We start from the raw sequence: 21,993 nt of genomic DNA on the forward strand, positions 1-21,993 counted from the left end.
CATCTGATTGTTTTCCTCTTTTTGTCTTTGATTAATGTGGAGTAATTGCTTATAATTTGTGGTCTTAAAGTTGACAGTCCTATGTAAATTTCAGCTATTAACTTGCATCATGTTCCATCCTTAGGATGACTTTTAATCACTGAATTATGTTGAAATTGAAAGGAACCTCTGGAGGTCATCTGGTCCCAGCCCCTTGCACAAGCAGGGGCACTTAAAGCCAGTAATGTTCAAAATTAGTATTCTTCAACTCCACTGGTTTTGTGGCCTCCTTGGTTAAGTCTTCTCCCCTCTAACTTTCCTATAATACTTGTCTGTCTGAAAATGTTTAACTTTTGAAGTAGTCTGAGTTGCAATAATACTGGTTCCTATAATGTGTGGGGATCACTACCTCTGGCCTTTCTGAACAGAATTAATTTTCTGGTGTCTATTTTTGAAATATTTTCATTTGTAACTGAAGACTATTTTTTATTGTTTTATGTTCTGTTCCCTGTTTGCATGTCATAGTATTGTGAACACATTCAAAAGCAGAAGTGCTCGCTAAAATGTAGATCTTGCAGATGTGTATGAATGTCAAATTTTATGTTATAAAAATTAATCAGGAGGGTTGCTGAAGCATCTTATTGTTGTGTATACTTAAAAGCTATACATACATCTTATTTGTACGTATACTTAAAACCAAAAGAAAACATTCCATAGCAGGAAAGGAAAAAATTTCTACAGAACTAGGTTTGCATTCCAGGAGATTCTGTCAACTGATTTTCTTGATCATGGAACAGTTTTCAGAGGTGCAGATATATTTGTGTCTGTAATATTCAAATAGGGATCTAAATTAAAGTTCTGAACTCCTTTAGAGATGCATTTAGTCATTAGGTGACATCTTGTAATTTGCAAGTGGCCAGGTTCTCTGCCCATTCCCCGTGTATCAAGCTTTCTAATAAGTGGAACTTTTGTATGACATAAAGCAGATAGGTCACTCAATTCGTGACCGACATGAGTTATGTAAAATCATTCGTGCCTTCCAATGGCACATCTGAAAACCCAGTGTATTTACCTTTCTCCATGTCATTTAGAATAAATGTTCTGCACACTCATTATCATGGATTCCATGCCACCCACTGGAAGACCCAAAAATGTTGATTGCTCTAACCTGGTCCTGAGCAAGAGAAATCTAAACTGACCCTGGCTCTTTGCTGGGGAGTTGGGATACACTGGAACAAGTGTGTACCTGTGGGTGTATGAATGCTGCCTTCCACATTGGTAATGAATCATTAGCTGCTGCTAAGTCGCTTCTTTCTGGACTAAAAAGAAATCTAGAACTCTTAGAAAAATAGAATTGCTGTGTCTGAAAATAAAAGCTCAGGAATACATTTTTCCTAGACTGAAAATTTTCAAACTTATTTAACAAGAAAAACAAATTAAATAACTGAGTAGATCAGCAAGGAATTAGAAAACACTATTTCAAATATCTGCATGGACTTAGAGTGGCTGTGGAGCTGTAGGATGACACTGTATAGGTTAGCGGCTTCACTAGCTTTGGGAAAAGGAAGAAGTGAGGAAACATCTCTATATATTCCAGTTCAGTGACAGCTTTAAGTATCATGTGTGAAGTAATCAAAGGAACACCTAAGATTTTTTTTCTGTGAGATTTGAGACACAGCTTGTTATGATGCAATGGTATAAACCTCGTTTATGAGTTACAGGCCCAGTCCGTAGACCTATTTCAACATGCGTCTAATTTTTAACATGTGGGCAGTTGCCATATGTCTGAGAAGACTCTCAGACAATTTTATATAGAGTGTGAGATATATCCACATTCTTCCTTGGTATTGTTTTTGAAGAGCTGCAGCATTTTAGTCATATTGAATGTGGAATGAAAAATTTTACAAGTAGGATCAGAGCTGACAGTGGCAGACTTACAGAGCTATGTGAGTACACTTTTAGGACTAGCACTATAGTATTTAAAACATTTTGGATATTATTTCTGATGAGAAAAATTATGATGTTGTTAATTTGCCACTGCTGTTTTCTACACTTCACAATAAAATATCTTTATTGATTTCAGCTATGTTAACTTTTATTCTGAAAAGCAGTATTGTGTTTGAGAATAAAGAAAGGAAAACAGTAAAAAATCTTTGTGAGTGCCTGTTTGTGGTACTAAGTTTATATTTGTCTATACCACAGTCTTATATTCCAAAAGTCTATTTCATATTATCTGTAATATGTTCTTACAGTAGAACTCACTACAGGTAATTTCAAAGGGGAAAACTGAGCTTATGAAATGTGATTAACCAGTTGTAAAGAAGACCAATAATCTGAACAGTGTTAGACTGTTTAGGGTAGATATAAAGTTACCAGTAGTGTCAAATCATTTGTACTCTCTTGTGCTGCTAACTGTATTATCATTCTGATCAATATTACAGGATTGGGACATTTTTCCACTATATGCATGAAAACAATATATTTTCCCAGCTGTACTGTAATGAGATTATTTACCTTCAGAGGTCTGTAGGTTTACCATGTTTCTTTTGTTTCTGCCAAATTAATTTTCTTAACATGAAGTGGAAGGACTCATTCTGAAAGCATGAAAATTTACCTGAAATTGTGTAGTGATTCTTTGTAAACAAATCGAACACACACTGAGTCTTGTAGTTAAATGAAATGGAAAATAGTATCAACTCTTCAATGCAGGATTGCATGACTGAAAACAGTTTATCAAAACACCTTCTAATTGGGATGCACAGTCATTTGCTTTTCCTCAATGCTATTAATATTTCAGATTTTAGAAGGAATACCATGTTAGACCTCTGTTTAATTGCTGAGACTGAAGTTTTACCTGGCTCAGAACTTTTGTTTCATTTCTCCAATTAAAAAAAATTAGGTATTCTCTATGAATTTGGATGTATGCTTTTGGCATTTAAGTATAGCTTGCCTGGCACTGATGATTTGTTTTACTTTCTAAAGGCCATGATTCAAAGTTTCATGGAACTCTACCAACTTGCAGTTTCCAGAGTTGAAACATTAGTGAGAGAAACAGAATCTCTACAGCTTCACATTGCAGCTCTAAAGTCCAGGCTCCAAACAGCGTGTCTTCATGAAAGTGACCTTACAAATGGTAAGTCTGCTTTTCAAGAAAATTTTGTCATTTGGATGTGGTTTCTTAGTCAGCATTTCTCTTCATGCTGTATAGTTTCTGTAGGGAAATACAATAGTATTTATCTATAAACATATTAGAACAATAAAATTAGTGTCAACTGAATTTTTTTTCAGAAGAGAAAGGGATGATACTAGTTAACAGAGGGATTAATTTTACTACTGTATCTTCTACAAGGACCTGTTCATTGCTGCTGTTGCTGGAAAAGTATACATTGTGATTTCTTTAGTTTTGGCAGTACAGTAAATAGTTGAACTTTGGATCTGAAGAATTGCACCATTTAGCATGTAGCATGTTAAAGAATTTCACCATGTAGCATGTTAAAACAGAATGTTATTAGCTGTTCACATAAACAAAATGTTTATTAGGGGATTTGGATTTTAATGCTTCTCACAAAAGTTACAAAGGTTAAAATCTGATTTCAGAAATAATTTCTGGTCTAAAAATATTGTTACCCACAAAGGTACTTGGATTTGTTTAAGGCTAATAAGGTGATTCTTCAGATCTGAGATCTCTCTCTAGGGGAATTATTGAATACAGATTTATTTGTCTCACAGAGGCAGGAGGCCAGACACGTAAACTGTTATAAACATGTAGCCAAGTATCTCTAGAATGAGACTGTGTAGGATGTGCAACTGGCATACACTTGATGTATTTGTCCTCCATTTTCTTCTTACTTTTTTACAGAGGACAAAGGAGAAAGCTTTGGAGTTTTTTTGGTTGCTGTTGTTGTCCTTCTCTTCTTTTTTCTTCTTTTAGTCTTGTGTAGCAAAGGACCATAAAGAAAATGAGGATTGTCTTTGTTTTTGAAACAGAAGATCTGTAGGAAGAGAGCTGTCACTAAAGCAAATGTCATAAACAACTGGAAAATGTATATTCAAAGGCTGTGACTGTGGCTTTGGTTGTCTCCTACAGAATTATATTAATTTCTTATCCTGCTTCTAACAGCTGGGAAATTATTGTGAATAGAAACTATATTAATCAGTGCTGAACTTCAGTTTTAACATCTTGAGGTGATAATTATTGAATGAAAACTTGGACTCTTTTGATGTTTTCTATTAGGTTTATATGTGTCCTGCTGAGCTTGTGGCCAGTGTAATTTTGGGCTTCTCCTTTGCCTATTATGATTGTTTTTGTTGTTAAATCAAGATGACCACTTGTGTACTAAGATTGGGAAGTCTGCAGAACTTTCAGCAAGGTTTGCTTTTGTTTGGATTGAGAGAGCTTTTAGCAAAGATGTTGCTAGTCCTGTCTATGAAGGACTATCCAGCTGCTTGTTATGTTACAATGAAAACAAACGCCTTGCCTTCCCTAGCTCTCCAAAGCTTGTGATTCAAGGCAGAGCTTTTTAAGTAATTTGTGTCTGCCTGCAGTCTCCATGTAAAGATGATACTATATGTATTGAAGGGATATATTGGCCCTCTGGGAGAACTATAGTTCTTCCTTTAGATGCCATTTAATCTGAATGTAAGCATAAGCATTAGTAGGAAGTGTTTTAAAATTTTAATATAAAGGCAAAAAAACCTCAGAATGAGAGTCTCAGGTTGCTATTGTTGCCGTGAAATTTTGATGCTGAAAAAAATCTCCGGAGCAGTTAATTAGGGGTGAGATAAGAAAGGGTTTATTTTGCCAAGGCTAAGATGTTACATGACGCACACGCCGGCAGTGCCTGAGATGTTACATTTTATAACACCATCCATCCAATCCCAGATGTGTCCACCCTGTGGCCTTTACTCTGGTCCGCCCCGGGTCCACCCCCTTAAAATGGGTCTGGGGTGTATTTCGGGACCACCTCTTCATCCCATCTTTGTCTTCATCAGAGCACAAAGGGTACATAGTTACCTAATTCTTGACCGTATTCTGTGGTTTAGGCCCTGATATGCTGTTCTACCAACAATCTAGGCCTGACAAGAGACTAAACATTTCTGCTATATTCAGGGGTAGGATTGATATAGGGAGCATAGAATGGGGTAAGAGGGTTAAGGAATGTATAAACAAGGGTACTGGAGAAAGGGAAAGGGACAAGGGACAAAGAAGGGAGGGGTTTCTGCTTTTAAAACCTACTTATAAAACTTACAAGTCTTACAAATATTAGAAAAATAAAAAACCATTAGGGGCTTAAGGCATCACTATGAAAAAAAAAGTGATTATGCTATATTTTGTATATTTGGGGTTTCTGTAAAGCTTTTTCCTAATATTTGTAAAAGTTGTATTAAGCATGACACTTTTAATAACTTCAACTATCACAGCTTTGTGGAGTGACTTACATTTTAATATTTCAGGTGGTACTGTTCTGTTCTGATTTTGGGGAAGAAGTTCTGCACTAAATTTCTGTATTAAAATAGAACAGATTTTTTTTTTCTTACTTTAAATGAAAGGGAGTGATGACTTCTTGATATGTGTTTGGTTTCAAAATTAGACAGTCCCCTCCCTCCCCTCCCCTCCCCTCCCCTCCCCTCCCCTCCCCTCCCCTCCCCTCCCCTCCCCTCCCCTCCCCTCCCCTCCCCTCCCCTCCCCTCCCCTCCCCTCCCCTCCCCTCCCCTCCCCTCCCCTCCCCTCCCCTCCCCTCCCCTCCCCTCCCCTCCCCTCCTCTCCCAACCTCTCCTCTATTTTCTTTTCTATTGTTCCCTATTCTTGTATCTCTCTTTTGTTGGTTGGGGGGTTTCCTGGTTGCCATTTTTTTTTTTAAACTTCTGTTTGTTTTTTTTTCTTTACCAAGTTCTTCTGAAATTTTCCTTACATTTCTAAAATGTTATACAACTATTAACATTTTGTGATGGTCTTCCTGCCTACTTCTTGTTCAGCAGCATCCAGTAATATGAACACTATGAATGGACTATGCTTCAAGGTTCCCTGTTAAATGAACACTTGACAGTTCTGAATTCTTACCAGTACTGAATTCTGCTGCTTTTATTCATTTTAATTCTTCTTCAAATACATTAGTTTATTACTATACCTGTACATTCATTCAGAGGTGCAATAATAAGTAGACCTTGAACTGAGAGCTTTTAAGTGCTCTATTGTGCAGTAGTACAGTCATAAGCAATTATTTTGGGGGTGCTGTGGGGCAACATGTGTCATCATATTTAGTCATATGGCAAGCATGTGAATCCATGCTGTCCAAGGCTTTGTTGCTGCAAGCACAGTGTTGCAGGGCGTGGATGCAGTGGCATTGTTTTTCCCCTATGCAATTTTTTTCTCTGTCACCAATTCATCTGTATTGTAAAGCTAAGAACCTGCATCTAACAGGGATACATTGTCCCAAAGTTAGAATTATGAGGATGGAACTGGAGAGAAAGAAAACATTTGCTTTTCCACTTTCTGCATAGGAGAAAGGCACTCACTCCATCGGTGTTGTGTTAAATATCAGAGGGTGTCTTTCATGGGCCAGAGCCATATCTCTTATGTAGCTGGAAGAATTCTTCCCAGATGTTGCAAGAAACAGATAGGTCCTTGATGAAAACTCTCCTTGGCTTTTTCACTACCTCTTGCTAGCCTTATGCACAGTTAAACTTGTTTTGTGAAAGATTTGGAGATGCTTATTTTTAACTTGCCTTGCAAAAAGTCATCGGACTTGTTATGTTTATTGTTACCCTCTTTCTTGATGTGATTTCCTGGAAATAGTCTAGGACAGACTTCAGTAAATACGGACCTCAAATAATAGTAACTTTTGCTCAGTACTGTTAAATGCCAGTGTGTGGTTTAAGTGCTGTGAAACATATGAATGTTCCTAAAGTGATAGTAAGTAAAGAAAATTCTGACAGGTCCACAAGGAAAATTTCTCAGTTATTGAGATGGTCACAGACATGAAAGTATGGAGATATCAGATGGGCAAAAATAGAAAACACTATTCATAGGAGTTAATAAGCTTGAAGTCTCTATAAGACTGAATCCACTAAAGAGTAATATCTCCCAGAAATTATGTTTTTACTGAAATATTTGCATTTCTTACCTGATTTTAAGCAGTTGGGCATCACTTGCCAGCCTTACTGCATAGCCAAGGAATGCAGATACCCCAACGCAAATGCTCACCTGGTCATGTGATGTTGCTTACACAAGTAATAGTTGTAACCAAAGAGTATAAATCATGTAGTTTAAAATAATAATAATATGAAACCGATATTATAAATCACATTATGTAACTTAAGGCAAGGTGTTCAAAACCAGTTACAGTAATCCAACATCACATTTGCTATTTTGTAAAGAATACTTCCTTCTCTATGCAAAAATTTCTTGATACTCAATATGCTAGGTATGTGAACTTTAAACTTGTCAGACTGTTGTAACATATTTGAAAATTACAGTAATTTGATTGAAATGTTGCCTATAAGGCAAAAGGTTCAGTTAATAGAATCCACATGTAATTAAAGTGCAGAACCAAATGTAATCAGACCTCAGTGACTGGTGCCTTCATATTGATAGTTTTACAGTGGCCTCTGGGGTTGAAAGTTTATGTTAAAGTTACTAATGTAGCTATGCTTCAGAAAAAGAGCAAGACAGTTTAGCTGTTTTAAGAGGTATGACAATGTCCCAAAGTGAGAGTCACACAACAAAAGTAGTTGATAGTCTGAATTTTAGGGGTGTCTTCCACTTGACAGGTGGAAGAAGCACAAAACTGCTGGAGTGTTCTAGTCAGAGAATTGCATTCTGCAGCAGCACTGCTAAGTAAACATTCTCATATGGGGGATCTTGCTGTGAGCAAGTAATGGTGTATTTTTTTAATAATATAGTTACTTGATTTGTGTGAATTCATGTTTGAATCATCTGAAAGTTATAGACAAAACACTATGTACCAAGCCACAAAAGAAGTTTTAAAAAAATTTCCTGAACTTAAAAAAAAAAAAAAATATTTTCTCTGGACAGTTTAAGACTCGACATCCTGTGTTAGAGTTCTCTAATCATCACCAGCACAATTTACAATCAGAACACACAGAGAGCCAGTTCAGACCAGCTCATCTGTTGACTTTGGCAGAAGCCCTTAATCTCACTGTGTGCAGCTGCCACTTGAGAGCTGGGGACTCGGCAGAGAGCCGAAGGAGGGTGGGATGCAGAGTTGGTCAAGGCATGAACACATAGGCCTGCTTCATTTCAACAGCCATACACTGCTTTTTTTTATACTCTTTTCATTTTACAGCCTTTTTTTTTTTCTAACCTGAAATTAAATGAGGACCTCTCATGATCCACTGCGCTCCAGGCATAAGAAATTGTAATGTATGGCTTCCAGAAACTGTCCCGTCAAAATGTGCTTCTGATTAGGTGGCTTAATTACAGCTGTGAAAACAATGTTGATTTAGGCCTCAAGATTCCAGTGCATGTCAGCCATTATTAGCTAGCCTTGGACTGAAGCCACCATTTTAAAACTCTGTACCACTAAAGTCACACACTGCCTGACAACTTTTTATTTAGGCAGAAATGTTGCCAGAAGCAACACATTTTATGCAAAATATTTTTCGTTGCGCAAATTTCAAATGTGACACTGTTGATGCACATAAAATTGGTTGTTATGAGTGGACCTCACCAAGTCCAAAACCTAACTTTTGCAAAAAAACCCCCACCCCAGCATCTCTCCCCCACCATTTCAAATAGTTTTTATAAAGTTCGACTGACATAATGCTTAATTTTAATTCCTTTAATTCAGTTTTATTCCGAATCCAGCATGTTGGTTTAACCACCCAATTTTATTGCATCTAAATTTTCCTGACAGTTTCATTTGCTGTTGGGAAATAAAATTGCCATTTTTGCAACATGGGAAATAATGGCTAGTTTCAAAACCAATATGTTTGAAACTTCCTTTGCCTGAAGCAGGTTAAGGCACACAGTCAATTTACTTTAGGGGGAAAAAAGCTCATTAAATAGTTTTTAATATTTTAATATAGTTTAAGTAACTGCTTTCACAATGGGAAGGCTTATTAGGCCCATGTATTTACACCTGCAGAGGGGTAAATGTTTGGGTAATTAGGTGGTTTCCAATAATTCAGTTTTTCAATTGCAGGGTTAATGCTGTAAACACTGTAAATGGACACAATGAGTTTGCTGCATTTAAACATTACATTTCCACTTGTACTATTTTACTTTTCAGTGCTTAAGAAAGACAGTTAGGTGAGGTTAGTTTGTTTTTTTCGTTGGATTTTGTTTTATTTTGGTTTGTTTTTTTTCTTTGTTTGGTCTGTTCTTCGAGTCTCCTTAATGACATGAATTGGCTAAGGAATATGAGTGAATGTGTGTGGGTGTTAACTCTGGGCAGAGGTCGGTACTTTGGAAAAACAAGATCCACTTTCTCACTTCACAGTTGCCATGAAATTCCAAACGTCCATGCTGTGTGGTTTAATGGAAACCATGAAGTTCCTAAATGACTGCAGGTTTGTTCCAATGTTAAGCGCAAAACAAATCTTTCAAGTCATTGGCTAAGTCCAAAAAAAGAGGGGTCATTTTTTTCAGGAAGGTAATCTCCTTTCCTTTTTTTTTTTCCCCTTTGTGGTTTGCATTTCTATGGCATTAAAAATATGTTTCTAGTAAGGTACTGGAACTACCAGCTCACAAACAAGGGTCCTCAGTTCCCAGGACTGAAAACAAGACATTTGGAACCTAAAGCTGTATTCACCTCTTATCCTAAATGCAGGCCAGTGCAACAATTATACCTCCAGGAGAAACTAATTGGAAATGTATTTAGAGAAACTAAAGATTTGGATAAGGAGGCAAGTCTAAAGTATAGGTTTAAGTTTGTCCTGTAACAAATCATCATACATTCATTCTCTGCCTGCAGCAGATTAGCAGAGAGCAAGGCAGTTGAATGCCTACACTTTATTTTATTCAGTTTTTGAAGGAGAAATACTGGAACAAGCCAGTTTTCTGTTTTCTTTGCAAAATGGTATGTAGGGTTTCCTGAAAGTGAATGTTTCAGAAAGGCCCCAGTTGCCGTGGAGGGCAACTGTGAGTTGGGAGACAGCCATGTGATGCCATTTTCCTTATTAAGACACCTTTGCAGTGGTAATATGCAATGAGGTTTTTTCACCTGCTGTGTACATTTGCTTTGTTTGCCACACACCCCTGTTTCTTTTGCCTTCTTTCCACACCTGCCAAAGGGACATTTCCAGCACATCAAATTAAAAGAAATTTTTGTACATTATTACATATATTGTTAATGCTGCAGTAGAAATAAAAGTATTGGGAGTGCTAGACAGGCTGTTATTTTGAGAACTGGGTATTACAGACCAGGACATTTAACCTGCGAAAAAGTTTTTACAAAAGAACAGAGCCAAGGACACAATTTTACTGGCTTTATAAAAGAAAAGGAATATTCTCTACAAAGGCAGACAAATTCACTTCTTTCCAGACTCAAGGACTTTTACTCAGGCCAGAAGGTGCTTCCTTCTCCCTTTTGAAGAAGTTATTTCAAGAAAGAGAGCCGGGAAGCTTCTATTATTCCCTGCTAAACTGTGGGTTAAACATAAAGGGAACGTCTGTTTGTTCTGTGACTCTGAATATGCTGAGAAATTTTTGGAGGGGATTAAAGCATGTGCGTGAATGAGTCTAGCTCAGATACTTAAATGGCGAATGAATCCATGCAATCCAGTCTGTCATCTTCCTGATATTTTCTTGACATTTTAAATTTAGATCCTACAAGGTATACTGTTGTGAATAATTATTTTCTTGTTTTGACAGCTGTTTGGTTTTGTTTCAAACTAAGTATGTAAAGCATTTTTTATAAGGAGAAAATTCAGTGCTGATCTTTAGGCATTAACTTTGATAAACAGTGCAAGATATGTAGATGCAACCTGTGGATTCAGGATGACAGATGGAAAGATTTTTGTCGTCTTTTGTGTTGTTTCTTGTTTACTTTATACCACAGCCTAGACCACAGGGTAACAAAAGAACAAGAGTTTGATCTAGGGCAGTGTTGCAGGAGTCTGCCTCTTTCTCACCTAGCCTGCATCTATGTGCAGCATATGCCCCCACTTATAATGCAGGATGGATAATGTTACATGCACCCATTAAAAAAACCAACAAACCCACGCTTTAATTTTGTAAAGCAAAATCTCGTGTTTAAAAGTTAATGTTTCCCTCTGGATGGCAGAAAGACAATCATAGCCCCAGCACGAGAACGTTTGGTGCCAGCTAGCTGGCAAACTTCCCTCCACAGGAGACAAGTGTCTCTGATGCTCCATCTCCTCTTAGTCTCTGTTTCTGAGGCACAGACTGTGGTAAAGTCATGGCAGCACAAGGCTGGGTATTGTCTCCATCCTAAGTCCACAGCAGACTTCTCTGCTGAGAACTACTCTACTCAGAACTAACCTCACTAGTCCACGCGGAGGAGGGTGGATCCTTCTGAGGTAGTGAGAACATTAAAGAAGGGTGGCTGCAGATCACAGCAGTCTACTTTATTTTGTACCTTTCTAGAACTTATGAAATCAGATTGTTTTTCTGGTGGTTTACTCATGCTCTCTTCCCTTGCCTTCTCATATAATTGTGCATATTTCCAAGTTTTTCAACTGTGAAAAACCTTTGCGTTCGTTTCTGTGACATTTTTGCAGTAATGTGTTTTTTGTCGAAATACACGTGTCTACCTGCTTCCATTTTCTTGCATTTTGTATTTAAGTATGAAAGTTAATGTAAGATATGACAAAAACCCAAACCTTTTAAATATGCTAGAGTGTATGACTTGTGGAGATAAAAAGACAGGAAATTCAGAATTAGTGCATGAAGCATAATATTTCTTAACTCATATTATTCCTGTAATGTTGACATGATTTAAGGGCATACAGTCAGCAAGTTGCATCTTACTGTGTCTTTTTATTGGGTTTTACGTATTTAAGACAGACTGATACTTACCCAGCATTTGTTTATTTATTTATTTGGTTTTGTGTCTAAACTATGTATAAAACCTTTTCATGGAATTCTGTGAAACCAACATTATGTAGTGAAGGCATAGTTTTTGTAGTTGATCTTAGTAAGGACCTATTTTCTGCAGTGACTGGGCTCTGTGAAGCAGCTTGGCCTGTTGAATAAATTAGTCATTGAACAAATTTTAAAAATGTGAAATGAATACTCAGTAGGGTAAAGAGCTTCACTGTCAGCCTAAAGGATGTTATTATGATAATAATCTTGATTATTCAAATAACGCTTGTTTTCTTCAGTTTGTGTAATAGTTCAGTTAAAGAAAGGGATTTAGAAAGAAATGTGTTTCTTAAACTATAATTTTTCTTCTCCCTTTTACAAGAATTTGGGGGTTTTGTTGACTCTTCAGAAATGCCAGCTTTTGGAAACGAAGGATCCTTTTATTTGTTGACAGTCAATTCACCCTTGTTTTTGTATTTGTAATGGAAGGAAGGGTACCTTTGCAATGCACAGTATGATAAAATTTACTGAAAATATGGGCAAGAATAGTGTGGTTAATCACCAGCAGTGTTTCCTTGCTACATGTGATGATATTAGGAAAGCAGTGACATTATGATGATGCAATGGTTCCAGTTCATCCTTTTCAGATGGTGTAACTTCTTCAATTCCTAAAAGAATTCCTCTTTTTAGAGAGGCAGCTATAGAGCTTTTAAAGTCATGTTACTCTAAGACACCACACTTCTGGACCTGAGTCTCAATTGAAATTGGCCCATAAACCCATAGTTTACTCAGTAAATGTCGCCATAAAGCGACTGTTGCAAGACTGGCCTCTCTTAAATTTGTATGTTCACCAGTACTTTGAAAGCCTTTTGCCCTATCTAGGTGGTGCAGGTGATTTGACACATACAGCCTCTGAAAGCCAGAACCCCAATAATGAAATAGTTCACTAATTTTTCAGCTTTTGTTGAGTATTGAGGGCCTCCTTTGATCACAGAAGCTTGTATAGTGGTTATATGCTTATGGTCAGGGACTTTCAAGACTTGTGTGACATCAAGTTTCCTTTCACATGGTCTGTTAAATCTATTGTACTCTTTTGGGAGTCTGAGGATGTACTGTAACTTAACCAGGACTTTGCAAAGCTTCTTGACACTTGAAGTCCTCCATTTTAATTTTAATTTGTGTATGTCAAAACATCCTATTGCTTCAGGTATTTCTAGTTTAATTTAATAACTTAGTGAAGTTTACTACACTTTAAATAAGAGATTTTTTAAAAGAATGAAATCTAATCAGGAGCTCTGAGTGAAGGAATTTAATTAATAATTCTAGAATGTACAAGGCATGCCAAATTATTGAAACATCCCTGTTTTCTTTTTTTTTTTAGAAAACTCATTTTTTTTTAAGTTGTGTTACACCTTTCTTGTTTTGCAAACCAAAAAGCTTAAAAAATCTATCTCCAAGCCTTCTCCAATGTTCTTCATGACTCTTCTGATAAAAATTTTACGTGCCTGTTGAAAGTTTGGAGTATTGTATGTGTTGGTGGTTTCAGTATTTTGAGCCAGTTTTTTTATTTGTTTGTTTGTTTGTAGTGTTATATATGGTGGTAATGGTGTCTTTTTTTGTCTAGTTGGGGGTTTTTATTGTTTTTAACTCTGTGCTTTCAGAACACACATTTGGCATATATATATATATGAAAGGATGAAATTCAATTAGGATTTTTTTTACTGTTTATTCACATAATATATGATTGGTATGCAGGAAGTATTAGTTTCCTTTGTCTAGTGGACTTACTCAAACTGCAAATTCAGCCTCACAGAAAGTGATGATCTAGATCTGAGCTAACAGCAGTTCTTAGAGGCTGTGCTCAGGAATCTAGGAAGTATAAAAAGTTCTGTTGAAGTAATTATTATATTTTTTAATTTATTTTTATTCTGAAGTATAGTTGTATATATAAATTCAGCCAAACCCAATAGAGACAGTAAACCTAGCTCACCCACACTGAAGTTGTTTATAAATGATAAGCTTGATTCCTTGCCCACTTAGTGTAATTTGGATCTTGCATTTATGAAAGACCTATATGTTAGCCATCAACTGAAATTTAGCCTAAAATATTTTTTCTAGGCTATTCAGATATCAACTGATACTTATAAGCACTACTGCTGGAAAGCCAACTGTTTTCCCTGACCACTACTGTTACAAAATTACCCTTTAGAACTCTCCTGAAGACAGAACTGCTTCAGATGTTGCATGTAATCTGTGGGAGAGGGAGTAATTCCCTCCTGAAATTACTTCAACTAAGTTTTGCTGGGGATTAAAGTCCTTGCCTTAGATATGCAAAGAAAAGTTAGAAAACTATCCTAAACTATAGGGAGCCAGATATACCTCTTCCTGTTGAATCTTTCCATAATCTAATTTACAGCAGAGTGGGATGGAGCCCGTATCAGGATTTTGGCTGGGAGGTAGCAGCCTACACATCTACAGTGTGCACATCTACAAATCTGGGCTATCCAGAAAATGTACATGCCTTGGCCAGTGCTAAAAGGGTGGAACCCTTAGTTCTCCTAATACCTTGATGATTTTAATAATAAAACTTCATTTTGAAAAAATTAAATTTTCATTAGTAGTAGTTCACTTCTAAACATGTGGAATAGGTCAGACATTTTTTGTACTATCATTAGAGGATCTTTTTACTACTACTACTACTACTACTACTTGGTTTAATACAGTTATTTAGATTAACTGAGAGATTAGCCTGTAGGCTAATGCAAGTGCAGGTGTTCTTACTCAAAATGCAAGTGTTTATATTTTTGATAACAGATTCCAATCAGTCTGTTTTTCAAATAGGTGCAGATAGGTTGCATAAACTATGTCTATATCCATTTTATGCTCCTAAGTCCATTGTCTCTGAAGAGCTAACATTAATCTGCTCTCTGTTAGGGGCTGGGAAAAGCTGTCAGTTCTTGAAATCAGCGTTTCCCTTGTCACTTCCTGATTATGGACAGCACTAGATTATACTCTCTCAACCCAATGAACCAAAATAACTTTTTGTTCACCTGCAAGTTTTTGGGGAGATCTGCAATAATGTTCACTTCATTTTAATTCTGAGAAATACTGTTTTTCTGCGTGGAATCTGAGTGAAGTGTTCACTACATTTTTTTTTCATTGCTGCAAAACTACCATTTTTGAATCAGCAGCCTCTTCCAGAGGTGTCCAAGCTCTCAAGGTGGCTTGCTGCTTTTCACCACCTTTCATAAAGATAAGTTGGTTCTATGTCCTTGCCATAAATTCCTGGCAAGAGAGGTGTCTGCTTTACATTGCAATCAGTGTATTTCCTTTTTGTTTTCCTTTCGTCATGCTTTGGGCTTCTCTTGAGCTTCCACTTTTTACAGCCTGAATGTCTGCTTCTCTTTGTGAAAATCAGATTTCTTCTGTGGAAAGAAATGCCCTTTGAAAGATTTTTGAAGAGAACTGCAGGGGGACTTGTCCCCATGGATAAATACGCTGCAAAAGCAAATAGATTACGTAACCTATCTGAGCAGCAAAACAGAATCTAAAAGAGCTTTGTGGATAGTCTTTTGTGTCCTGCCTCGTTGGAATTGTGTAGTTGAAACCCATAAGGCCACCAGAAGGCATTGCTATAGTGGCTCTCCTAATTTCAGTGTCCAGGAACCAGTGTTCAATTCAGACTGTTCCACTCTCTTTAGCAAAGATTGCTTGAGCTTCATCAGTACTTATTACCTACATACTGAATTTTTAAGGATCTTTTCTGATGAACTCTATGGATTTAATACAAATATACTTGAGAGAAATAGTGAGCAAATTGGAGTATTCTCAAGGCACCTGTCTGCAAAGTAACAGAGAGTTTCATGTTCTTGTTTCTATATAAGCTATCAGGAGAATCTTAAAATGTTGATTTCCATTTTTTAATAGTTCATTTGTTTTTTTAGCTACATAGATTCATATTTCTGAATATTATTCCTCAAAAATTGCATATTTGGCAGAAATGCATGGCAAAAATTCATCTTCTGAATGTGTAAAGATTTTTTAATACAAGAAAGCTGAATCATAAAGACACTTGTGTTGTTTCTAGACTTCCCTCCTTTATGTTGTTAAATTATTGGAAAAAATTACTTTTCCCCCTCATTCCCCCTGAATCAAATTGCTGATACAGTATATTTTTGTTAATTGTAAAGTGATTGAAGTATTTTACTGAATCAGCGTAATTTCATTTCTTGCCAAAATGTTTACGATTATTAGTACTAGGATTCGGCATTAAAAGTAGTCTTGGTAAAAGGTATGTAAACGTGCCACTGGCAAAGATCTGCTGTCCTTGTCCCACTTAACAGCAAAATGCCTAAATTGTAGTGCGGCAGTTCATCGCAAACAGACACAAAGCAAGGTAGCTTAGCATTTTGCTGTGCATGAGCTGTTAGAGGGCAACGCAGACACCGTGCACCTTGACCACCTATTATGAAGCTTTTTGCTGCAATGTCAAGCGAAAGCGAGTTAATTGGGTGAAGCTGTAGAGCATGTTAGGGGCATGGTAAAGGGTTGCTGTCTGACAGCTGAATGGCAGCAGAAGCTAGTGAAGTGTGGCTGAGAGACAGAGACCTGTCACAAAGTTCATGTGGACTGTAGCACAGTTGGGGAGATGAAATGTGGTTCTGTCTCACTTTCTCCCTCATTGCATTCAAGCACCTTAAGATTTCACAGTGTATGTGTCAACCCTTGTTCTCTAAGCTGTTTTCTCCTAACACTTCTGCATTCAAATGATTGGACAGAAGATGCTAATGTTTGGCAAAATGAATGTAAATATACTTTTTTCCTTTTTCTGCTAGAGCAGCAGTATACTTGCAACTCAGATGAAACTTTGAAGGCTTACGTCAGATAGTCACACTGTTTAGGAATTTGGCTGATGGCTGAATACATTTCTCAAGAGAATATGAAGTTTGACACATTAACTGGTTGGATAGGGACTCTTTTCCCACCAACACTGGCAAAATAAAGGGCAATGGGGGGGACTACTTCATGAGCTGGTGCCTTAGTATGGTGTCATGAGTTTTTTAGTCTCTGGTTGTACTCCTCTTCTCCCCTTCCTGCTAGAAAGAAGCTAAGAGCTGAAAGGGAACATGAGAGAGAGAGAGGCTCATCTGAGGCAATGAAAAGCTGTGGGAAAACTCACATAATAGGAAAGCCTTTCTTGGAAGCAAGAGAAGCATCAGTTAAAGACAGCAACAATCTTACACACTGCTGCAAAACATGGAGTGCTGTCACAATAGTAAGTGTACAGTGTACCTTTCCATGTTGTTTGCAGCATGCAGCACAAAATAAAGCAATAATCATCTGGGTTATCTACTCAGGTTCAAAATAAATAAATAAAAGTTTGCTTCCATTCTTAGACAAGTGGAAAGACAGTGGTAGGTGGCATGGGCAAAAAGTACAAAAGATTTGGAAATTCTTATTGAAATCAAAACAAACTGATCATTTTACCATGTAAAAAAGAGCACTACATTGTTTGTCTGATAGTTTGCTATTATTAGTGTAGTGCAGAGAATTTGATCTGAAAATGGGGGACTTCCTTGTATATTCCAATGAAATATCTGGTACAAAGACTTACTGTATAGGCTGTGTATGGACTTTGGCCAATATATTTAAAAAGCATCAGAATAAACTGTGGTTTAGAAAGTAATTATTCCATAATATAGACTAACTTTTCATATTTTGGTCTTTGGGAAAATGTGTTTTATAAAGTCAGGCTTTTGAAAAATGCACATAGGACATGACTAATTACTTTCAAAACATAAATATTTTGAAAGCTTATTTTTGCTAGACATATATGTCCTAAATATCTGTTTACCTAGTGAAGTGTTACAGTTCAGATTGAATCATGTGCACCTTATCTGGTAAATAAAAGTGCTGTGCTAAAGATGTGCCTGAACAGACACTTTATTTAAGATACATAATTCCTCTTTCAAAAATTACATAAATGCATAGTTATATGATGGATTAATATCAGAGCTGTGGCATAGTCATTTGAGTTTGTCAATTTAATACATGTTTTACAAAGATACCTAAGTACAATAATGTTTAAAGAGGTCTATTGGGGAAACTATAACTGCCTTTAAAATTCCTGTGTGAAGGTATGTGTTCAAACAATGAGTGTTATAACAGTTCTGAGTATTTTTTCTTCTAACCTATAAAATTGTATTTTCTTATTCATCATGAGGGCATATAATGAGATTGGATCAAAATAGTTCTTATGAGAAGGAGCCAAGATTTTTTTTTTACATCAATCACATTGCTATTAGATCTGATTTTGCTTCTACTCAATGACTAGCATTTTGCTCTTTGTAAGAAGTACAGCAGAGGATCTGGATAACTAAACCAGAGCTTTTTTTTTCCCTAACAGTGAAGCTTTTACTATAACATACTCTATTGACTTGCTGCCAATCAGTAAGTTTCATACGGTTTTTTTGCAACTCTCAAAGGAAATCTGATTTCTTATCTCTGTATTGGGATTTTGATACCATATTCTTAAAAAATCCCCTCACTACAGCTTGAAAAAGAGTAATATGAGAATGTAGTCAAAACATGTGATTTTTTACTTTTTGTGGCATGCTGTTTAATTGAGGTGTTGAAAGCAATACAAACCAATACGTTTAAATTTGTCTTCAATATTTGTTATCCAGAGTGAGACCTGTTTGCAGCTTATATCTTTTTAATTTCATTTTTTTTACATGCAGAAATGTTTTTAGAACATCACAAGTTACTTGCATATTTCAATATTCTAATAATTTTAAAAATTAATTATTCTTACTTTAGAGAGGATTTTGTCCATGTGGCCAGCTGATTAAAGTGTACAAATAACAAACTGTTAATTGGTGTGATAGCCTTCACTGAGATCTCATTTCACGTCTGCTGGTACAAATGCAGTAAATCTCATTTGTGCTTTGGTTCTCACGCTGCAGAGAGTCAAGCCCAGAAGGACTGAAAAGAGTGTTACAGATCTTAGTTGCTCATCCTGCTGGTTATCTCATCCTCATTACCTCTATCATTTAGAAAAACCCAAGGCACTACCTCATTTTAACTATCTACTCGAAACAGTCATCTACATTTGCTACTGTATGGGTTCTTAATGAAGGTCTAACATAACTATTTGTTTACAGTAGCTGCAATATAGCTAGTGGTGAATCAGGAAATCAAGAGTCCATATCAAAGAGAACTGTTGAGGTAGGTGTTAGAGGCAACAACTGATTTTTCTCCAGCAATAGTAACAGAGGAAAGAGGAATCTTTAAATGTATGATTGAGACTGGATTTGGTGAAATATGAATATACACACACCCTTCAGCCTCTGTCTGGATATCTTTGTGTATTGGAATCCTTGTGTCTGTATATGTGTGTTTCTGCCTCTGTGTATGTGCATCTGTGTTTATATATGCATGTATACTCTTCCTTAAATGCTGACTGTTTTAAACCTCAAATATAACTGTCATTCAGTATGTTAACTTTTTTCGCCATCATTACACTTTGCAATGTTTTCACGTTTTATGACCTGATGAAATGATTGTTATTTTCACAACTATACAGTGCATTGGTGAAGGGCAGAAGAGCAATATGGCATCGTGTTTTCTTAAGTTTGGTTAAGGGAATATAGAATGCCTTCCTTTAGAATTTTTTTTCTTAATTATTAATGCTGATATACTGATATTATCCATAATCTTTCGAAGTAGGATGCCTAATATTTTGGTGCTGGAAGCTCTTCAGTGTTGAATTTTAACTAGTCTAACCTTTATATCTGTTTGACTGAATGTTGAGACTCATTGAAATATGAATCATGTTCCCATCAACTTACAGTCAGTGAATATTCTCTGGCCATCATCTAACAGGCTAACATTTGAGGAGTATTAAGTGTTTGATTTCAATTGATGGTAAAGTATATTTAAAAGTAACTTAATACCTTCCATGGTTAGCATGGTGTGTTTCTAATAACAGTGACAGGGAGACTGTAGAATAAGTTTGTTTATTTGATTAAAAAAAACACCTGGAAATTATAATGGAGGGGTATAAAAGTTCTCTGTAAGTGTTTGTAGCACTTCAAATAAAGAAGGCTATTGTCTTCTAACACTAGTGCAGAATACTTGAGATAATGTCCTTTGTTTCTTTTTATTAAAGATAACTGTAGGTAGTCAGGTACCATGTATTTTAAATAAGTGTTTAAAACAAGAAGCAAACACTTGCAGATACTTCATATACATACCTTTGTGAAAGGTATTTAACAGTAAATGTATATTCTCCTTTTTTGTTGTTGTTGTTTTTTATTCTTCATTTTTTATTCCAGGAAACAAGAGGGAGTTCAGACCTCAATGTGGGTCCAAGCGAGAAATTCAGTCTGATCAGAGTTCTGTCCCAGATTTTTTGGCATTGCAAGCTGAACCTGACATAACCTACAGTGTTACGCAGAACAGAGACAGTTCTCTGTCTTAAATCTGTTTCTTAAGCCTGGAATCACATCCAATCCCAGAAGAACAATGGAAAATGGATTTTCAGATTCTTAGTATCAATAGTCTTTTAGAAGGGAAAAATTGTATTAATGTAAAATCACTCAATTAAAGTGTAATTTTGTTGTTACCTTTGAATTGTAATTAACTATGTATTTTTTAATATAAATTTTACATTTCTATGAAAATGTGCACTTGTATGTTCACATTTCTGTGCTTTTCATTCTTTGCATACTGGAGCAGTTATTGTTTAAACTTTTATATATTGCGGTTGTTCATTTTTTATGTAGTATATTTTTAAATGTTAAAGAATGACACATTTTGGGTAATTTTCCTCAGACTTAAAAAAAAAAATAAATCAATAAGCCATTTTAGTCTCTATCTATCAAAGTTGTTTCATACTTGTCTATTTTAAAGCAGGACTGCAATACTTTAATAGGATTGAGAGAGCTATTTGAAATGTATGCCAATGATTCCTGTCATTTCATGGCAGCCCTGCCATGGTTCACTGAGCCCCCTCTTTTCTCTTGTCAGCTCAACTGAAGACAAGCATTTAGTTGCAAACTTTAAGCAGGTTGTGCAAAACAGAAATGATGTGACTGCTTCTCTTCCTGCACAATAATGTCACTGCTGGTCAATGTGAGAAGGTCAGGTTGCTCCTTGTAAAGCTACATGATACCACTTGCCTATTTGAACAAGTTAAGTTAACCACTGAATCTGGTCCCTGCAGGCACTGAAAACTCACCCTTTCATCAAGTGTGCATTTCATAAGAAAGAAGAACAATTGTGGAGGGAGGATTTCTGATGATATGTTTATATACTTTATAAGGACAGTTCCCAAACCAGTGTTGCAGTTAATATATTTAGTTTAAACTGAAAGACTTTAAAGTAATGGCTGTTTTGACCTTCAAATAGACTCCTTTTTTGTTGTTGTTGGTAGGACCCAAGAGTGACGCCCATCTTTGATGCTGACAGAATTTAAAACAAGGCCATTGCCCTGCATTTTCTGCCTTGTAGCACACAAAAGTAAAATTTTATGTCAGGCCGAGATGTCGGGGAGCTGACAAGATGCCCCAGTGACATTTCAGCTGGAAAGAGCAAGTGTCTTGCAACCAAGTGGTCAAATATCAAATAATAGGTCAAGCAGGAAGGAGCTGAGTTCTAACCACAAAGAGGTTTCTGTTAACTTACTTGACAAGCTTTTGGGTGCTTTGTGGCTTGACAAAGTGATGTTCTGTTGAGTATCACTAGACAGACTGTTCTTTATCACCTTCAGAAGATCAGACATTGACATTGATTAAACTCTTTAACCCTTAAAGGTTAAATCCTAGCAGTTTCATCATTGTGAATGAAGAACAAAAGAAATTTTGAAATATACCATTTGTTTTCGTATTAATCACAGAACTCCCTGGTGCTATTAACTTTTGATGTGCTATGTAGTTTTTGACAAAAAGATTGAATGCAAAATCTATGTAATAGATTGTTTCTCATTATGGGCCAGTGATACATTA

General features: G+C 36.3%; 1 protein-coding gene across 1 annotated transcript in view; it reads left to right on the top strand.

The window, feature by feature from the left end:
* The window catches only part of CCDC171 (coiled-coil domain containing 171), a 146,006-nt gene extending 125,154 nt beyond the window's left edge, over positions 1-20,852 (top strand). The window contains exons 25-26 of the mRNA XM_064641049.1: positions 2,962-3,112; positions 20,323-20,852. Coding sequence (XP_064497119.1) covers positions 2,962-3,112; positions 20,323-20,468 — 297 coding nt within the window. The 3' untranslated portion in view covers positions 20,469-20,852. The remainder of the gene's footprint in view (positions 1-2,961; positions 3,113-20,322) is intronic.
* Positions 20,853-21,993: the final 1,141 nt, after the last annotated feature.

Source organism: Pseudopipra pipra, chromosome Z, assembly GCF_036250125.1.
Source record: "Pseudopipra pipra isolate bDixPip1 chromosome Z, bDixPip1.hap1, whole genome shotgun sequence".
Taxonomy (NCBI): Eukaryota; Metazoa; Chordata; class Aves; order Passeriformes; family Pipridae; genus Pseudopipra; species Pseudopipra pipra.